Genomic DNA, 21547 nt, shown 5'->3' on the forward strand with positions numbered 1-21547 from the left:
AAGAAGAAGAAGAAAAAAACCCACCTTGCCTACTGATTTCTTACATTATGTTAAAGGAAAAGTACACCTTTACCCCGGGTGAAATTTTCCCGTGGTGAAATTCACTCCGGCTTCCTTCGCGTCGGAGGGACGCAGGGAGTGACCGCGGGATGCCCGCGCCGCCCCCCCGGCGGCCGTCGGCGTCGGTACCCGGCCCTGCCCCGGCCCTGCCCCGGCCCTGTCCCGGCCCTGCGCCGGCCCTGTCCCGGCCCAGTCCCGGCTGCCTTCCCGCCTCGCCCGCCGCCCTCCTCGTTACCGCGGCGACGGGCGGGAGTCGCGGCGGGCCGGGCGCCGGGGCTGGCCGGGCTGCGGGGCTCGTACCGCGGCCACAGCGGCAGCGGGGGCGGCAGGAGCGAAGGGGGGAGCACGGCAGGTAACGGGAGGGGAGGGGAGGGGGCGGCCGCGGAAGCCCGGGGGGTGCTGTCCGTGCCCAGTCTCCTCAGGTGCCCAGCACAGCCAAGGCTGTCCCTGTGCCGGTGTCACCTCAGTGGCAGCATCACCTCTGGTGCCCTGTCCTTTTTCAGCCAGTGCCTCTCTGGCAGTGTCACCTCCCGTGCGGGTCCCCTGTGGAGACAGCGCCGCTTTGGCGATGTCACCTCAAGTGCCTGCTCCCTGTGGAGCCAAGTGTCATTGCCCACACGTCTGTGGGTACTGGTACCCGTGCCCTTGAGAGCCCACTGCTCTCCCCCACCGGGAATTAAGAATTAGGGCTGTTTCATGGTCCCCCGTCACCCCTAACATTCTTGCATGCAGGCAGGCATGCCCCCACATCCTCGTGTCCTGCTGGACCCACAGAACCGGGCTGGTCTCCGCAATAGCATTGTTCTGATCGTCCTGCCGAGGTATTCGAGGGCTGCGTGTCTCAGACTGCATCTGCCAGGCAAGGGAGTGACCAGTCAATAGGAATCGAAATGGTGTTTGGGAGCAGTTACGGCCGGGGTGGAGGTTAGTCAAAGGTACAAATGTTTGATGAGCGCAGCCATGGATCTATGGCACATCAAGATTCATGTGCTTCAGAGTGTCTTCGCAAATCATTGATGTAACACAACAGGGAATGATCCAAAACAAATTTCTATGTGGAGACCCAGAGCTAGGTTCAAGCTCAGCACCACCTGTGGTATCTCAGTGCTGCACCAAGTGCGAGAATTGCAGTCAGAGAGCTGAGCTTACTGCCGAAGTTTTTGTGTCGCCCGTTCCAACCTGTAATTAGAGCTGAACTCCCCTGTGCTTGTTGTTTTTAATGAGAAAATTGCATAATATGGAAGGAAAGCATAGAACTATCCAGTCTGCACTACTTGGCTATGTAAATGAATGCATTTAAGAGTCAGAATAATTTGATTTTTGGTGTTTTAACAGGTTAAAACGACAATCACTATTATGGAGGAGGACTTAGAAGTGTTCCAGGAACAAGCTGTGACTAAGTACGTAATGACTTACTCTCTTGGGAGTTGAATATATGATGGAATTGAATTATGTATGTTTATTAAAAATGTGAAACATAAAATATTAATGATTTTGGAAGAAAACTTGATTCTATATTTGTTTTGCTTTCTATGCAAACTGGAGAAGTTGCTGATAATTAAGACAAAACATCTTATTGCTTTGGCTAGTACTCTACTCACTGTTTCTGTTAGTTATTTTAATGTTTAAAATATTCATACCTGAACCAGAGGTGGAGGAGAGAATGAAAGCTATGTAGGGTTTTATTAAGATGTTAAGAAATGTTATTTCAAACTTTTTATAAAAAGTACTTGAAGTTGCTAGGCTACAGCAATATAAACTATATATCACAGTTCTTAAAACATTAAGAATCTTGAAAACAAGATTAACTGCTAAAGGCCTAGCCTTATCAGTTAGATAATAACTAAAACTGCTCTCCTCAAGTATTATGTGCACTTTTCATAAGAACACAATCATTTTTTATTTTTACATAATCCAAGTTTAGTTCTTTTAATGATAATCTAAAAATATGTTAGTATTTAGTTAATCTAAAAAATATGTTAGCACAAAGTCTTTCTAAAGAAATGAGAACACGAGTAGGATTTTATGTAGGACCTCATCTCATTCAGCATCTTCAAGGAACACACAAATATAAGAACTTCTGCACTTAATGACTTAAACCAGAATATTTATCCATCATAATTTTGTAAGTAAACTTACTAACAACTTTTCAAATAAACCAGTTTATTTTGCCATTATTACCAAGAAACAGCACAACGTGATATGACGCATATTAAGTGTAAAAGTATTTCTTAAAATAAAAGAGGCATAATCTAGCATACCGTATTCTGGCCCAAGAAAGTTTTTAATGGGATTTAAAAGTGTGGTGTGTTATACTGCAGATTAATGCTTGCACTTTTCATGGTAGATATAAATTACTGCAGTAAAATATTCTGATCAGTGTGGTGTCCCCTCTCCCCTGCTTTTTTTTTTTAATTTTTGCTTTGAGGGAATTCTTTTTTCATATCATAGTTACATGATTTGTAAAAGTAGCTATATAAAAACAGGAATTAGAGAACCCCAAAGGTATTGCTGTTCTTTAGCTACAAGTCAGAAGCCTATTTCAAAAATTCAGGATTCTGCCTTACCTTTATTTTAATCAATTTATGAAATTTCAGGCTATTTGCAGATGCATGTGGAAGAATTTGTCCTATCATAAACCATAATTCTTGCTAGCTAGGTATTTCCATTAACTATACAAAGAATCTAGAAGAGTAGTTTAGGATACTTCACTGAAAGGAAACTATTTCAGTCTATGCTGACAGTATTCCAGGGAAAATGCAGTGCCTTTAAAACTTGGGAAAATGGCTGAGTAATGGTGGTGAAAATCATGACAATTACATTCCAGCTGCAAAGACTCATAAATGACAAATTGTCTATCCATAGATTTGAATGATTCAGTACGGCTGAAAGTTGTTAAATAAGTTGGTTGTAGTTCTTAGAATGGAACTTTGGGGTAGAAGATTCTATCACAGCTGCTTTGTATATTTCCTATTTTTAGAGCAAGGTTTGCAATAAATAAATGAATTGACTGTAGAAGCTGTGGTAAATATCCAAACCTAATGAATATACCATGTAAGACTGAATAAGTTTTACTTCTGTTTGCATAAATATGGCCATACTTATTTTCCTATTTGTGAGCAAATGTAAATAATAAGGGAAGAAAGTATAAATTCAAGACAGACAGTATGAACCTTAAAATTCTTAAATAATCTGTTTTTAAATAACAACTTTATTCTAGAGTGTATGGAAAATGCCATTCTTTCTACCATTCATTTTTCTGCCTGTTAGGAAACAATCAGAAAAATGCAGAACTGTGCAGAACTCCAAAGCAAAAGATGGATAAATAGAGCTAGAAAGGTCTAACTAGTGCAAAAATCACTTGTGATAAAGAAAAAGGCCTGGAGGTGGTAAAACTTTTTATCTGGATTTTTGCCTAAATTTGGAAACATTTTGTTTTACATGAAGATAAATAGTTATTAATGACAGTAGAATATGACTCATCTCTATTTTCACTTATATGGAGTGAAAATCATTTGCAGCATAAAAGAAGACTAAGAGCTTGCCTACACCACTTTAAAATGAGATAACTTTAAGTGTTTTGAGCTTTTTCAAAGTAAATGAACCAAAAAAAAAAGTAGCTGCCACTTGCTGAAGTACAAGTCATTACTTCCCTGTATGATGAATCCATTCGACGTATGCATTCAGCAAACTGGGGTTGCTGAATCCACATGGGTTAAAAAACCCATGCATACCTCTTTGCTTATGAGAAAATTTGTTCTTTGTGTGTTTGTTTACATATGTCTTACTAAACAAAAGAAGCCATTGCATTCCACATCCAGTGATCAAAATAAACTCTCATGACTGTGCCATATAATTGGCCATATTCTGCAGGGGCTAATTTGCACTCTTTCCAAAACACTAGTGGACTAAAGCAATAGTTACTGCAACAAGTAGCACCTCTCTGCTAGCAGGTGGGGATGACTGCAGATCTGTCTTCAGTACTAGAGCCTTGGTACAGAATAGTTTTGGTAGTAGAACAGCAGCAGTAATCTACAACTTCACATACAGATTTCCTTTTGCAGCTGCAAGTGTGCTTAGAGGATCCAGGTAAGGAGTTAGAGAAAGTGAAAATAGACTGAGAAGCTCTTTCAGAAGGGATTTTTCTTACAACAGCTCCCTTTTATATAATGATGTCTCTAGGTTCAAGAAGCATGCAAGAACTGCTAAGAGAAATTTTTTTAGCAACAAATGCAGAATTTGCCATGTGCAGGAAGATCTGAAAGAGGCAGGTGAAATTGTAAGAGTGAAGGGTGTCAGCCACAGTGGATATGAAAGGGTAATCTGATGATGTAGGCTAGAAGTTGCGTTCTTATTTGCATAACAATATTTAGATTATCCATGTGACACACAAAAAAGCAAATACCTGTTTCTGAAGGCTAAAATCACATAGCTGAGTCATTGCTGGTGGTTCACCAAAGTGTTGCCATGTGACATTAGAAGAGGCTGGAAGTGCACAGGTCTTTACAGCAGTATCAAGGAAAAGGTAGTCTTGATGTAGCAGGTAGACCCGATAAAGCAGTATCACTTTATCTTCTGTTTACAAAATCCCATTTTATATTCCACCCAGAGGCAGTCAAAGTTTACCCATCATTAATGCTACTTTTGAGATGGGTTCCAGACACTTAGGAGAGGGGTATTTTTGTTTTGAATGATATGCATCACTTGCTTGCACTTTGGTTATTGTCATTCTATGATTCATATTAACTTTCAAAACAGCATTACCAACAGTTTTAACATTAAAAAGTCATTAAGATTTCTATGCGTTTAAAAAACCCTTCCACGCTTAGCACTGATACTGTTACAGTTTCAAGGATTTGTGGATGTAAAAGGAGTTTTAAAGAATTTAACTTTAAAAAATCATGCTAAGTTTTAATTATGATGTTATAAATCTAACAAATTCTCTTAAATTTCCTGTAATAATTATCAGACCAAGGGATGTGCACAATTTAAGCATCAAATAAAAGATTTGTGATAAACCCATATCCACATTAAGGAGCTGTTTTTTCAGTTTAGTGCAGTCAAAAGTTGAGCATGCAGGCAAACTCAAGACTGATGAAGTGAGATTCCACCTACATTTGAAGGCATCATTTAACTTTCCCATTTCTTTCTTTCGGTTGTTGAAAAGTGGTTAGTTTGGTCGCAATTAAAACAGAATTGAAGCAACGTAAATAAAAAATTGTTTTCTCCCTTATTCTTTATATGAAAAAATAAATCTCTTTATGTTTTTAGAGCTTCTCCATGTGAAGCTGAACTTCAGGAATTAGTGCATCAAATTGACGTCATGGTAAACAGAAAGCAAGTAGAATGGGAAAGAAAGATGAGAGCTTTGGAAGCAAAGATGGATATCCAGGATCAAGAATTAGCAAGTGCCCAAAGCAAACTGGATCAAAAAGGTCAAGAGGTATTTAAGAATATCACATTCTATAAAGAAAGTATTTATTCTGGTAGTTTCTTATTAGTATGCTTTAAGTTCTCCATAAGACTGTTTGTTCTATCATGTAAAAATACCAAACACCCCTTAAAGGTCACTAATTATCCTTAGTGTTTTGTTTTAAAGTGTGCTTCTGTTCTGAAAAGTGATTGTAAAAATGTCATTGAAAATCTCATATTTCTTCTATTTCCCTAAAGTCTACATCAAATATTCTCGGGTTATCTGTAAAAAGATAGTTCGATGTTTGTTCTAAATGCCAGCACTTCTCATTTCATCAGGAATTTTAAATGGAAGAATGCAGTTCAGAAAGGTTCCCAAAATTATGTCTTTGTTACTCCTGTTTACTCCTGATTTTTAGCATTTTACATTATATACTGTCTTTGTATGATAATTTTATTCATTGTGAAGGCTTGGAATGTATTACTACTTTGATTTTCTTGGGAAACTTAAAGCCCCAGTGTACCTGATGTTGTCTGTATTTCACAGTCTTTTCTTCTGAATAATTATTCAGAAGCATCAAGAAATCCTTGCATAGCATTCAGTTCTAGTTCAAGCCTGCTGAATTTAATTGTTGACACGAGGGCATCCTTGTGTGAGCACAGTGGCTAAATTGCCTGTGGGAGTTTTGAAAATGGAGTGACTCTCCCTAATGAGCAATTAGGAACTTGCCCTTAGTCCCTGCAGTCAGAGGAACCAAGAGAAGAATTCTAGCCCATCCTGAAAGCATCAATTTATTTGCTGTACAGACACATTATCTGAAATACTTCAGCATATTCTACCAAGCTTCCAATTGCCCTTCCAGAAAAGCACAGGTGCCATGTATGCTCTCTGTCATATTTCTCAGGTCTCTGTGAAACTCAGTAATAATTCATGATATCACAAATGGCACTGCACTTAGGGAGCTGAAATGAGTCCACAGTGTCTCCTGGTAATTTGTACATAAATACTGGAAGGTAATTTGTATCATTTTATAAGCCATGCAAGGAAAATTTTCACAATGGGGAACAGCGTAGTTGGGTTAAAAAAGCTTTTGGGAATCGTCTTTTGTGACAGACTTGTACAATATTATGACTAAATCATAACATCAGCATGTATTGACATTTTTTACAATAAAGTCCATAATTTGATGTTGACACAATCTAGGCCTGTGGCATGCAGTTCCATTATCAAGCTACTGATTTAATACTTATTTTTAATACCTCTTCTTAAAGCGGTGATCTTCTTTCAAAGTTTCAAATTACTTTCCCAAAAATTATGTATTTTGAAAAATGTCAGAAAAGGTACTTTTGAATGCTTATTTTAACTTTAGGTGGGACTACTTCAACAAGAATTGGAAAACTTACAGAAAACTAAAAATGAAATGGCTCAGAGTTATGAAACTCAGCTTCAAGCACTGAAATCTCAAGTAAGAAAAATGTCAGTTTCGTTATTTTGTGATTGCAGTATAAAAAACTTACACATGCCAAATTGCATAGATGTGCCATCATGGATTTGGGAAAGATGAATCGTCGTGTCATACAAATGATGATGACCACAGCTGACTACCAGGCTCTGTTGTAATTTATGTACTGTTGTGTCAAAACTCTTTGGATGGATTTTGATGTGGATGTGACATCTGTTATGAAGACAGATACTTGATTTCCTAACTTCAGATTAATAAACTAAAGCCTTGGCAAATTAATAAAATAGGTAATTGGATTCATGCTAATATGAGTCTGATGCACGTTAGGGATTTTAAGATTTATACTGTGCTTATCATGTCTTTGCTATATCTTTTTCTGGTTTTAGTTTCCTTGATTTACTCAACTGCTAAAGTGGCCTGATAGCTTTCCATAAGGTATAGATTTCCTTTGCATCAAAACTGGAATAACCCACATTGATGATGTTGGGAGTTCTGACTTTATTTATTTCTGAGTGTTCATGCAGACCAGAAAGCCAGTTGTATCCTGGGCTGCATAAAAATCCAACAAGATTGAGGGAGGTTGTTCTCCCCCTTTTCTGCTCTAGTGAGGCCCCACCTGCAGTGCTGTGTCCAGCTCTGGGGTCCCCAGTACGAGGAAAATTTGGACCGGTTGCAGCAAGTCAAGAGGAGGCCGTGAAGATGATCAGAGGGGTCTGGATCATCTCTCTGGTGAAGACAGGCTGAGAGAAAGGACAAGGGCTTTAAACTGAATGAGTGCAGATTTAGACTGTACCTGAGGAACAATTTATTATTTTTTTCAGTGAGGATAGTGAGACATTGGAACAGGTTGCCCAGAGAAGTTTTGGATGCCCCAATCCTGGAAGTGTTCAAGGCCAGACTAGATGGGGCTTAGAGCAAGCTGGTCGAATGCAGGGTGTCCCTGTTTATTGGACTAGAGGATCTTTTAAAGGTCCCTTTCAATCCAAACCATTCTATGGTTTTATGATGCAGTTTGGCTATGTTTGCTCTGCACCTGTCTTTTTGTGTCTTCAGTATTTTCTACTTCAGTCATGAATATAAATTTGCAGCAAACTAGAGTTGATTCTGTTTCTCAGCTTTTAACAATTCTGAATTGTTTTTCCTGCTACTTTTCTGTTCCCTTCACTGGATTCTTCTACTAGAGACGTAGTGTTATAATTCAGAATTTTCAGTCACCACACTTATATAGTGATGTCAGATCACATAAATTGGATATCATTATTTTCATTTAGAAGTGATAGTACACCTGAGTCCATCAAATGAATAAATGTATTACTTATTTTTAATGTTATGTTGTCTTTAATTTATCTATTCTTTTACAATTGAAAAGTGATTTGGAGAACAATTCTGTAAGTAGGCAGTAAATGCTTTGGCTGTTTTGTAATTAACACTTCTAATCATTTGGGAAAGTAGCTAGAAATAAAAGCTGGTTTATAATTTACACAAATTACAGAAAAGCATCATCTTAGCATGATTGTTGAGAAGATAGTCATCAAACAATGAAAAGGAGCGTGACATTTTATGCATAAGTAGTAAGGTATCTTTGAGCAGTGCAGAACTATTCTCAAAAATATAGTAAAGCTCTTTTTTCTTTATAACATTTGCTGCAATATTTTTCACTTCTTAAATATTTTTTTTATTCCATGCTAAAAATGCTTGGGTTTATGTTACATGTTGTTGCTAATATCTTCACTGAAATTGAACCTTCTGAAATTGAAAGTCCAGGCAATTTTTCAGAAAGATTTTTATTTTGAAGTGTTTAATTACCCTACGAGTCCTTTCCATGGGCAAATACAACCTGTTTTCTCTTTTATTTTTTTAAAGAACCTGACATTTTCTAACCTACAAGCTTTTCTCTTTAAACCTGGATATATTTCTTCCCCAAATTCTTCTTTTTAATTACCACTCAGACCACTTAACCTTTCTTTGGGTTTCTTGATTGCTTCTTCTTCTATCTTTATGCAAGATAAACTTGATAGAACTTTGGATTTCTAGCTCTTAAGAATATGCGTCAGTTTCCCAATCCTTGTCTCCAAACATTTCATTCTCTCAGTCATCCTATTCCTTTTTCTAAAGGTTCCAGCACTGGTGCTGTTTGCATTTTATTTTCCAGCTCCCATTCCTCTCCTTTGACCAAACCATATTTCTTCATGAAATATCCACCTCATTCACCTTGACTGAAAAAGAAAACTGTTAAATGTCTGTGTTAAGGGGCCTGCCTTGATTCTCTATGTGATAAAACAAAGTCTGCCTGTCAGAACAATTCCTAGCACTTATGCTAGACAATAGGATTGTCCCACTCTGCTCATCTAGCTTTTGCCACGTCTCCTTACTGAGTGTCTTTCCTGAATAACAGTCCTGCATTGTCTGCAATGGAATGGCTTTAATGTCCCCAATTCTGAGCTACACAAACTCATATCCTTCTGTGACAATATTAATCTTTGCCTTATCTCCTTTGATTCCCTTCTTTTGGTTCTTATTCTCACTTGGAAGTTATACCACCTTTTAAACTGTAGAATCTTAAGAGCTAATTTAGTTTTGCACAAATTGTGTGTTGCCAATTTACCAATAGCGTTGTATCTTTTTCTACAGAGGTATTCTTAAAATCCCACCCAAGATTTCTTCCTTCCTAATCTTGATAGAAATAGTAAGGATCACTTTTCCTAGCTATCAGAATGCTACACTATTCAGAATGAATTTCTTTTCTGTTTGATGAGCAGTATTATGTCTGAATTGATTGTGTGCCTGTTGAATACAGTAAAACCTATATTTTTTTTGTATTAGGGAAATAATTCCTACTGTGTAACATGAAACTCTTAGGCCACACTGTTGTATTCATTCAAACATGCAGCATTTTGTCATAACTAAATAGCAAAAACTTCTGATGTTCATCTGCATTACTTTGATCTTTTTTTTTATATTAATGTCTAGTAGTTATTCTCACTTTGAGAGTGATGGCAATCTCTCAGCAAAAGAACAAGGATCCTTTCATGCTCTAAGAACTTTGCAACTGATTTCCTCACTTAGACATGTAAAAGCTACTTCTGAGCTATCCCAGGCTCCCTTTGGAACCAACAGAAAGAAATGGACACCCCCAGAATACAATTCATCTCAGTGTATGACAAGAATTTAAGATAGCTGAAATGACTAAGCATTCACAGGCAGATTTTTCTGATGCAGAGTATCTCAGGCTTGTATGTCTAACTTTCAGAAATCTGAACTAAGATGGATTCTACCCCAAACTCACTAAAATGCCTCTTTTTTTTCCTAACATGCCGAACATGCGAACAGAACAACTTGGACCTTTTAAAGCAAATATCTGGGCTTAAATGGAAGGATTTTTGTCTTTCAGTCTCGTTTCCAGTTATCATAACATCCAGACAGTAATTTGCCTTTAATATCCTACTGTCATCAAATATCTAAGATTCAAACTAAATTTTCTCATTTTGGCCACTCTGTTCCATTTTAGACTGATTTAGCAAATTGTTGGATCCTGTATTTCCTAACCTTCTTAGCATAAGCATTCCAATACCTGTCTTATCTGAATTGAGTCTTCCCCGGCAGATCACATATGCCATAATATATTCAAGAGCAAATCTCTTATTTGAAAAAGGGTATCTTTCTTCCAAGGTCAACGAGTTCCATGTTGTTTGAGCCTGGATGCTCTGACTCATTTAAAATATTTTATCTTAACTCTGTTCTCTGACAAAGACAATTTCAAATATGGACAGCTTCACTGCAAGAGGTTTGATTTGGGTTTAAAGGTGATAACTCAGCTCTGTTATGCCCATGTTACAGGATTGCTATTCAGACATTCCAAATTGGTGAAATCAGTGCCTGGGCCTCTTCTTGTCATGAAACTTTCCAGTCCAGGACAATCTCTTTTCTAGTAATTTTTTCAATTAGTCTTTGCTGTCTCATATTATGATTCTCAAGTTCATCTCGAATGTGTCTAGAAAGTTTCCAGATTATTTTTTAATTTATTTCTTTTGGACTTTTTTGGCCATGTTTATTATCTGAACAGACCTCAATTGCTCATTCAGTGTTGACTCAACAGGATTCCATTCCATTTCCAAACAGTAGTTCACTTTGAACTCTTAACTGTTTAACTGTTTATATATTATAAAATATATACGATTTTATGGATTTTGTTTGGGTATACAAAGAACTTTATGTGAGAGTCAGGTTTTAAGTCATATATATTTAAATGTAAAGGAACTAAACAACGAGACACATGATCAGTATTTATTAGAAGCTTCTTTTCTGCATAATATTCTTTCCAAAGTTCTTCCACTCAGCTTTCCTCAAGACCATATTTTAGTGTTTACTTTATCAATATCTTTGGGTTTGCTTTTTTTTTTTCCAAAACCAAATGTACATATTCCTACAAAACAGTATCGCTTTTCTGTATCAAATCTGTTAACAGGCACTAGACAGACCCTTTGTTTTGTGCAGTGTAGTGAACTGATGTGAAAACTGGCTGTTTTTCTGAAGAGGCTGGTCCTTCTCCTGGTACCTTTTCTTCTGTGCCTCTGACTCCTAAGCCTTTCATGGTGACATCAGTAGGCAGTGTCTGTTGTCTATTTAGTGTCTAATTCTGAGACCCACACAGTGGTACCAGGAGAGTGCCAATCATCACCCACATAACATTTCAACAATTTTCATCATAAGAAAAAAACACGCAAGTTTAGAGTACATTAATGATAATTCATTCTGTCTAGTGAAGCACCCTTTAAAAATGTCAACACAAGATGGCAGTAAACAAGTATAGAACAATCCATATGAGCACTGTAGAGGAAATGACTCTGTGTGTAGCCATGCCATGGAGAACTGCAGCAGAATTAAGTAGCTGTCAAATGAACCCACTTGAACAGTTAGTTAACATTTATATGAGAGCTTAGTCTTGTTCATGTGTGATAACTTTATTAATTGATTTTAACTTTATTAATTGATTTTTTTTGTTACATTGGTTAAACATTTAGAATGCTAAAGCTGCAGTTGGTGATTCTAGTTTAAACAAAACTTCGGCCATGTGGTCCTCCTTGATAGATTCTGCATGTTCAACTCTACTTTTGTTTTTAGTTCTCAAAGTTGATACATAGTTATGAAAAGCTACAGTCGCATCAGTTAAAACAAAAAAAGCTCCAAAGTAGAGATGAATGTGAGGAAAACCTGGAGACATCATCTAACCCAAGGAATTTATATGTGAAACTTGAGGTAAGAATAGTTGTCGTTATATTTTAATATGCTTTTAGAACTAATCTTTGATTTAAAATCATAAGCTTTATTTTGCTCATAGTTCTACAAAATTATATAATTGTCTTGCTTTGGCAAGAAAGGTTCTTAATTTTAATATTATTTAATAACAAAATTTTTGTAAATGTAGCTGTAAATAAATTTTACTTTTTTCCTGAAGAATAGACGTGTACTAGATAACACAATCTCTTGAGGTGTGAGAGCTTCTACATATGCAGAATACTGTCACATAATACCTATCATTAATTCAAGTTTTATAGACCTCAGGACAACCTTGACTGCTTTGGGCTACATAGAAAAAAGGAATTAGGATTGGAAAACTGCTCGTTACACATATATCCTGTCAGCACCCATATGCCTGAAGCAATCCATGACCTTGACCTCAGTGCCTAATTTCCCCAGGCAATGTATGAGGAAGGATTAGGCACTTAAAAATACATCCTGCAGAATCCAGCATACTGACTGGGGGACTATATAATAGATGCTGAGGACAGGATTCAGTCATACTCCCTATCCCTTTGGACACGGGCTGGATTTTAGTGGACTTATTCTTGAATACAGGAAGACACTGATTTCTGTTCATAATTCCCAGCCTTGACTTCTCAGAGGTTGCTTTATGATCTGCGAAGTAATCAGGTATTTATTGGAGCAACAAGAGAGTTAGGGAAGATAGAGAGCTTGTAGAGAACATGCCCACAAGTGGGTCTTCTATCCAAATACTCCTCTGTCTGTATTCAGTGGGGCAGAAACTGATATCCAGTATTATTTTGTATAACTGAGCAATATAATCTCTGGATATGCTAATTTTTGCTGCTTCTTTTTTATTAATCCAATAAATTTTCTGATATCCTGAGCTAAATTAAACAACTTGAAAAGGAAGAATTTTGGAGCTTGTTGAAAAATGACATTTGTCTGTTAGATAGAAAACTATGGATATGTACATTTGGGAAGATTATACTTCAGATTCTGAATTGAAAGATTTTTACACCGAGTCCTCCACTTATGGGAAGAACAGTCTAACCAGTAATCTGGTGAAGCATAGGATGATCACAAAATCCATGTTTTCTCTGTTGATCTTTTGTGAAGACCATAATAAAGTAGTGTGTGCTCCACATGCTTACTGGGCTGGGTGCTGTAGGCAAAGCAAGGAGAGTGGTACCAGTTGATATGCGAGCTGCTTGCCCAGCTCTAAGCATTGGGAGGACTTAGATGTTTATGATGTAGATTTATGATGTAGTTGATTTGGACGCTTGGAGGACTTTGCAATCAAGAAATTCAGCACTAGTAGACTTTAAGTAATTTCCTACTTTCAACCCAAACTAAGCAGGATCTTAGGATCTGTATTTTGGACTTGCCTTTTATGTCATTCTGTAAGATACAGGACTAACTTCTGTGACCTCTGGGTTCCTGTATCCACATAGACACATCCCAACTCTATATGATGTTGGCTGTCTCCTCCACATGGAAGTTCTCACCATCAGAAAAGCTACGATGCTGTGGACTGCAGCATAGCTCCCAACATCAGCTACTACAAGAATAATAAATGGGTTGTACATCTATCATTGATCTATCACTACTGTCAGCTAATTTGAGAATAACCTTACTCAAGATTAAAATGTGAAAATAATGTAAGACAATGCTATAATTTGATTAATTATGCAGTATGAAAAATGAGTGCTTGGAATATATTCAGCAAATCTGAGTATTCAGGAAATAATCACTGTGGTGAAAATCTACTAAGCTCAGCAGTGCTTTAGTAGGGCCTTGAACCTGCAGTCCTTACTAAATAGTCTGAAACGCCATTTGTATCATGATAAAATAGGGATATGTTTATTGTTTTAAATGCCAAAGCAGATGTCAGGAAAGCTATGAAAGAAGATTTGTATTAATCTGTGTTGAAAAATAGTCAGGTTTTATTCAGCAGCAAAAAAAAAAAAACAAAACCATATTGTTTTAAATTTGGGGAATATGCCAGTTTAGCTTAATTGTAAAATATCATGTGTCTTTTTGGAACAACATTTCCATTCGTTTTCAATATATAAATCAGTGTACTGTTGTTTTGCTAAATTTTCGAACTAAAAGAGCAACAGCTCCAGTAACTGAAGTTCTGCTTATTTTTAATATACTGCCTTTAAAATATATTTGTGAACATATAAGGTTTGGCACGAGTTTAAAGCAAATTCAAATACACTATAAATATGAACGTAAGTGCAAATACAAAAATAATATTAGATAAATCTAATATAATAGAATTTCTTAAACAGCTTTTTGTTTAAACTAGATGAACTGAGAACCTGAAGCAGCAATTTTAAAGAGGGCAAGAAGTAAAATTTATTCAATGTAGCTGCTGTCCCATTAAAAACAAAGGTGAAAAGTGAGCACTTTGCATCTGAATATTAAGGGTTTGATTCCCTACTGATTACCCTTCTCAACACTGATGCAGCTTTAAAGTCAGAGGAACTACTATCCAATTTTTGTACCATAGTAATAACTCTAATATTTTATTGCTTTTATTCAATTGTTATGTTTACACTCATTTTTCTCTGATCAATAGCCTTTAAGACTGGTCTTTCTCTGGTGGGGATGATTGCATGGCTCGTTTATAGAATTGTTCTTTTTTTTAATTTCTATCCAAAATTATGGAAAGATTATGTATTAATTAAAACATTAGGTATTTCTTAGAGCAATACAAATTACAAAATTCTTTCAATTGAGGAAAGTAGATATTTCCTCTATATTTACTAGGCTTGTTTTGCTGTCTTTCAGGAATTGAAGACAAAATCACAACAATGGGAGAAGAATGGGACAACCTGTGGAAATAACCCTTCCTATGTAGATAGGCAACCCAAATTATTGCCCGAGAAATGTAATTTATTTCAGGTAAAATTCCTACCTTCCTGCTCTAGGAAGAAAATGAATTCTTTGCTCAGCTAGAGCTTACTTAAACTTAATTTTTAAAAACTAAGCTTACAGTGAATATTACAATGCATGTCTATATTGATAGTGAATATATGGTAAGGCAGAACCATACTGGAAGATCTAATGATACATGCAGCTATTTTAATTTAGTTTTTCTCATGAAAATGAGAAAATTAATAAGGATCATGATGAAAATATTAATATTTCTTTAAAAAAAAACCCAAACAATTACAAAACCCACTGACTGTTCCTTTTTACTTTTTAAGCATATTATAGATATACTTTTCCATGTTATTTGCTATTATGCAATTAATTGTGACAAGTTATTAAAAAGTATCTTACCAAGTAAATAGTGCATGCCATTAAGGTGTTGATGCAAGTATAAAGTTCCTTCAAATCTGATAGCCTTCTTTTTTTTGAAGATCATAAATATACACTAGTATCATTTGTGCAGAAAAATGAATTTTCATATGCTACTCCAGAATCACTCTTGGAATTGTTCATTGGATCACTTAGCCTTTTTTTTTTCATATTTTCCAGCCTTCTAGTTACCATGCAGTTCCTTGGTTGACTTTATGATTATTTTTTACCTGCCGATTTGCTTTTTTTTTTTAATATAGACTATTGATACTGCATATTTTTATTTTTTTTAATTCCTTCTATTCCAGAAAAAAAAATATTATTTAATGATGTCGTGATGACCTATCCTTCTCTAAAAAAAAAACCCAGAAAATAACTTAGAAATTGACTGCGCCACAAGACAGCTTGAAAATTAAGTAAGGGGAAGCCAATTATGTTGCTCACTGGTAATTCCCTTTTCCACTGTTACTAAGCTCATCGGATCTTAATCTAGTGAAACACTTTCTTAACAATTCCTGTGAGACTCTTTACACATATCCAGAGTTTCCAAGGACAACAGTTGTTTTGGGTTTAGCTGCTGAGAGCATTATATTCCAGCAATTGAACTTCTGTACAAATGTGTTAAAAAAGAGAGTCTTTGACTAGATAAAACTATTGACTGATGACATGTTGATTGTACAGTTAGACAAGTCAAAATAGAGTACTCAGGGTGATCATTCACAGTTTTCTGTTGAAGCTTTCATTGCCATCAGTGAACTTGCTTTGAAGACAATTTCCTTCACAACTGTAACATAACACCAACTATTTTTTCAAATCCAAGTCTGATGGACTCTTCCTTTAGCTGTTTCAAAAGTGTTAATTGTTCCTGCATCTTTGCCTCAAATTTGTCTTTCATGAGATCTTTGATTTGCAGTTGCGGTCTTGCACTATATTTTCACAGGATGTATTGACACTTTCGTATATCAGAGTCCAGAACTTGGATGTCAAAGGGACCTTAATTTTTTATCTATAGAAATGAAACTTAACTTACAAAATTTTTTGGCTTTTTATTTGACATGCAGCCAATGGTCCATTCTACTTAGGTTCTCAGCCAACACAAATTATGAGGACATAGTCAATAACATCAAAAACTGTCTAAAGTATGACTTTTTGCAGTCCTTGTCAGTGAAATATGGTGATTTTAACCCTATTTATTTTTACTTTATATTTTCTTGCCCAGCTTGTTCTCTGCACGTGATATATGATTTCCAGGTCATATTTTGTTGTCATTTTTCAAGTAATTCTCAGTCTTCTGAAAGATTAGTGCTGCTTGTTAATCTCCCAGTAGTGGGATTCATGTGGATAATTTTTTAAATAGCAAAAACAGTTGCCATAGTAATTATGCTTCTTCACAATGCCTGTGGATTCAGAAATACTGGCAATACCAATTTTCTGAAGTTTTGTGTTTAGGATTTTAATTGGTACAAGAAGCTGCATGGGGTGTAGGACTCTGCCAAATGTACGAATGATTCTTCCCCAAGTTTAAGGATAATGATCTCAAAGAAGTGCAGTTCCTGTAGTAACCGAGCTGTTTGTACATGACCTGTGCAATGGTAGTCAAAGGTTAATATCTATCCTGAGGCACACACACACACACAGCTCCTGCTGAGTTCAATGAATCAAAGAGGAACATTTCTCTCAAATTATTTCTCACAGGTAACTGCTTTGAGTAGGTCATCATAATCACCTTTTTCACATTTGAGGCTCATTAACATTAAGTACTAGGAAAATACACAGCACAGGAGAAAAAAAATCCTTGAAAAACTCCTGTGTCCTTGAAGGTTTTGGAAACTTTTTTTTTTTTTAACTGAGGGCAAGCAATTCAAACTGTTTTAATTTTGTCATCTTTTCCAAGCAAATCCAGCCAAAGACAGGAATAGTCTTATGATTTCAGTAGTAACAATTTGGTCCTAGCAATTTACATACAATTATTGAGTTTAATTTAAAATATTTTCTTGTTTTGTAGAAGCAGACCCAGAATTATCAACTCCAAATATGCAATAGGAAACAAAACGAAGAAGAGCTAATTACCTATACCCAGCCCAAAAGTGAAAACGATGATTTGATTATTGAAAAGCTAAAGGCAATTGTGTATGAAATAGCAAGAAACAAGAATAAACTGGTAGAGGAAAACATGAAACTCCGTGAGGATCTAAAAATGTACCAAAATCAGTGCCAGGTAGTAAAGGATTTTTATGATGACTGTGGAATTAATGTTGGAAAATCGAGATGCCTACATACATATACATTAAATGTATTCGGTGCATGAACACAGAATAATCTGGGAGCAGTATGGGTTGGGTTTTTTAGTAAAACAGAAATAAGTTTGATTTGTAGCAATACTTGTCTATGTATCTAGGGTTTTATAACTCTCCTATATCCCTAGCATCTACATGAACTTCCCCTAGTTTGGTTCCTTGTATATAAATGACTTCTGTGAATTCTCTTTATCTGATTTACACCTTGCTGTTCATTCTGCCATATAGCTAGTAAAGAAGTATATACAAACATGTGTGGTATATTTTGTTAGTTTTGAAAGGAGATTATGCAGTCAATTTTTAAAAATTTTTAAGTTTCTGGCTATTGTAAATAACCATCAGGTTTTATCCCTAGTTCACTCTTTTTCAGCATAGCACTGATCTATGAATACAGCCATTTTCTCCTCTTCTTTTGGCCATGGTATATGAGTTCTGACAAGATTGAGATAATACAAGATCTTTACAACCTTTTTTATTATCTGTGTTTGAAACATATCAGGAATGAGAATTTTTGTTGATATTTTTTTCTGGTGACATATACCAGTTATGCTTTTGCTTATTTATTTAAACACTTCTAGGTTCCGTAATATATTGAATGGTGTATAGTAACTTCAAATCCTTTTGGAGAAAGATTTGTTTCTGTTTATAGACAGTCTTGCAGAGTGCTAACAGTATATGCAATATGCTTTATAGGAATTGGCATATATGTGTCAGAGGTTAATTTCAGATTGTGTTGTCAGGTGTTGTCAGAAGAGCCAAGTTTATACATGCTATTTGCACTTTAGTTCACTGAGTCTTTTGCCTGTATACACGTTACCAGTGTGCAAGCAAAACTTCTGTTTTGAGGCCTGTTAAAAAGGCTGTCATCAAAAGCAGTGGGACTAGAATATGCAGTGGAACAAATCATGGCAGTCACAGCAAGTGGATACATGCTGTATGATGGAGAGATTGTGCTGTAGCCTTGAAGAAAATCTTCAAGCAGGAAGAATTTTGGAATCATATATTCAAGAGAATACAGGAGCTGTAGGATGCTTGAAGACACTTTAAGTAAAAGTGGAGCTAGATGTACATAACAGTGTCATCTGAAGGGCAGAAAGTTGCAGAATAACTGTGTTGGTGGTGTGGAATGCTGTTATGTTAGTTAGGAAAACTGCATTTGGAAATAGCTGCATAAGGGAAACACTGATGTCAATGAATGGTGAAAAGGGGTAGCTCAGGGAAAATATATTTTTAGGAATGTCTGTATGAGAAAGAAGTACAAGGCCTGTTGTCAGCCAGAAAAAGTAAGTAGGTTTGCGTAAAGGAGAATTAGGTGGAGGATGGTAATAGTTGGACATGATATGGGTAATGGAGGAAGGAGTAGGTGGGAATCCTGGTGTGGAGAACACTGATGGGAATGAAAGCACGAATTGTTGAGCCTCATATATTCCTTTATGCCTGTGATCATTTCAGTGTGCTTCTAATTACTTCACTTGTACTATTAATTAGCAAATAATAAAGTTAAATGTTTGGAAGAGCAGTTTGTTGACTTTACAGAAAACGGAAAGTTTAAAATCTCTAAATGGAGACTGGAGTCTATTTCTCTACCCTGTGAATTATCTGACAAATTTATCTGCAGCCATAACATGAGAGGTAACCTGAAAACATCACACAAGGGGCTTGGTTCTTGAAAAGTCAGCATTAGGTCAGCTGCTGGATACTAATTTTTGTAAAAATACACTATATAATTGTATTTAAAAGGTTGAATAGTGTATTGGGTTTGTGTTGGGAAGGTTTTGGTAGTGGGGGCACTCCAGGGATGGCCTCTGTGAAAAGGTACTGGAAGTTTCCCCCATATCTGACAGAGCCAATGCCAGCCAGTTCCATGATGGGCCCACTGCTGGGCAAGGTTGAGCCCACCAGCAGTGATGGTGGTACCTTGGGGTTAATGTATTTAAAAAGGTGTATGGGGGGGAACCCTGTGCAGTGGGGAGAGAAGAGTGAGAATATGTCACAGGAGCAGCCCTGCAGACCCCAAGGTCAGTGCAGAGGAGGGGCAGGAGGTGCTCCAGGCACTGGAGCTGAGATCCCCCTGCAGCCCATGGTGCAGCCCATGGGGACGCAGCTGTGCCCCTGCAGCCCATGGAGGTCCATGGTGGAGCAGAGATCCACCTGCAGCCCCCTGGAGGGACCCAGGCCAAAGCAGGGGGATGTCTGAAGGAGGCTGTGGGAAGCCTGTGCTGGAGCAAGCTTGTGACAAGACCTGTGGCCCTGTGGAGAGGGGAGCCCACGCTGGGTCATGTTTCCTGGCACGATTGTGACCCCACTGGGGGCCCACACTGGAGCAGCCTGTTCCTGAAGGACTGCACCTCGTAGAATGAAGCCACACTGGAGGAGTTAATGAAGAACTTCAGCCTATGGGAAGGACTCACCCTGAATAAGTTCATGGAGGACCATCTTCCTTGCAAGGGACCCACACTGGAGCTGGGGAAGAGTGTGAGGAGTCTTCCCAAGAAGGAAGGAGCAGCAGAGATAAGGTGTGATGAACTGACCACAGCCCCCATTCCTCATACCCCTACAGCACTGGAGGGGAGGAGGTAGAGAACTGAGGAGTGAAGATGAGCCTGGGAAGAAGGGAGCCATGAGGAGAAGGTGTTCTAAGATTTTATTTTTATTTCTCATTAACCTGCTCTAATTTAATTATCAATAAATTAATTTCTCTGAGTTGAGTCTGTTCTGCCCTTGGCAGTAACTGATGAGTGGTCTCTCCCTGTCCTTAGCTCAAGAAACAAAGAGCTTCTCTTGTTTCTCTGCCCTGTCCAGCTGGGAAAGGCAGTGACAGTGTGCCTAAGGTGGGTACCTGGCATCCAGTCAGGGTCAACCCGCCACAAACAGCTTTGAGTAGAATTAGAACAAGAGCTGATCAGGAAATTTTTGGGACTTTGTTTTGATTGGCAAGCTAGTAGAAGCAAAACTTTTCACAGAAGGAAAGAAAAGATGTAATGATTTTTTTCAAATTGAAATAGACTCTTTATATGAGATATTTTCTAAACAAATCTTGAAGTTTTCTGCTTCAAAATTAATTTTCATTTTAACTAGATGCAGTAGATATTTTCTAAAATAATAAGTGATGCATATCTAATTTATTTTTTAAACTGATATATGAAACTGTGAAACTCTTGACCTGAAGCTCTGTTTCAATTATTATTGCAGCTGCTGATGTGGCTGTTGTTCTCCCTGCTACTATTTTAATTCACAAGAAAATACAATTTATGTAAATATGTGTGCTGACTGCAGTCTATCATAGAAAATATGACTTCTGTCACACAGTTGTGCGGAATTCATTTCCCTTATCCACCCCAGAATGAAGTCAGAGAGTAACCATCTCCCAAGTTCATATGTTATAAAACAATTGTGGCTATTTCTTGAATGTTGGAGTAATGAAGATGAGAATAAGCAAGTCTTACCAACAACTTTAACAGTTCATTAAGCTTTATTTCACTTGAATATACCCAGAATTGCATTTTGGTGTTTAAAAAAAGCTCTCTTGGTCTTAATGTAACAAAGGATGAGATTAATAAGTCTGTATATGCAGCCTCCCCCTAAAAAACTCAAAACAATACAAAAGCACTTTGTATCTGTCTTTAGCAACCCTTTCAGCCAGAGGAAGACCACAGGCTTCCTGGGAGGAGGGTCATTCTCATAGGACCCTCTAAGGGAAATAAACCTTTGAAGTTCTTCCTTGCAGTGCAGTTTCTGTAG

At 37.1% G+C, this 21547-nt stretch overlaps 1 protein-coding gene across 3 annotated transcripts in view; it reads left to right on the forward strand.

Annotated features, from left to right (window-relative positions):
* The first annotated feature begins 313 nt into the window (after positions 1-313).
* Positions 314-21547, forward strand: part of DEUP1 (deuterosome assembly protein 1) — a 41655-nt gene continuing 20421 nt past the window's right edge. Inside the window, exons 1-7 of one of the 3 annotated variants that reach the window (XM_053936397.1) lie at positions 314-412; positions 1396-1460; positions 5332-5503; positions 6843-6938; positions 12057-12191; positions 14997-15110; positions 17515-17727. In XM_053936397.1, coding sequence (XP_053792372.1) covers positions 1417-1460; positions 5332-5503; positions 6843-6938; positions 12057-12191; positions 14997-15110; positions 17515-17727 — 774 coding nt within the window. In that variant the 5' untranslated portion in view covers positions 314-412; positions 1396-1416. The remainder of the gene's footprint in view (positions 413-1395; positions 1461-5331; positions 5504-6842; positions 6939-12056; positions 12192-14996; positions 15111-17514; positions 17728-21547) is intronic. The other 2 variants (XM_053936396.1, XM_053936398.1) reach the window with 2 other exon arrangements.

Source organism: Vidua chalybeata, chromosome 2, assembly GCF_026979565.1.
Source record: "Vidua chalybeata isolate OUT-0048 chromosome 2, bVidCha1 merged haplotype, whole genome shotgun sequence".
In the NCBI taxonomy this organism is placed as follows: domain Eukaryota; kingdom Metazoa; phylum Chordata; class Aves; order Passeriformes; family Viduidae; genus Vidua; species Vidua chalybeata.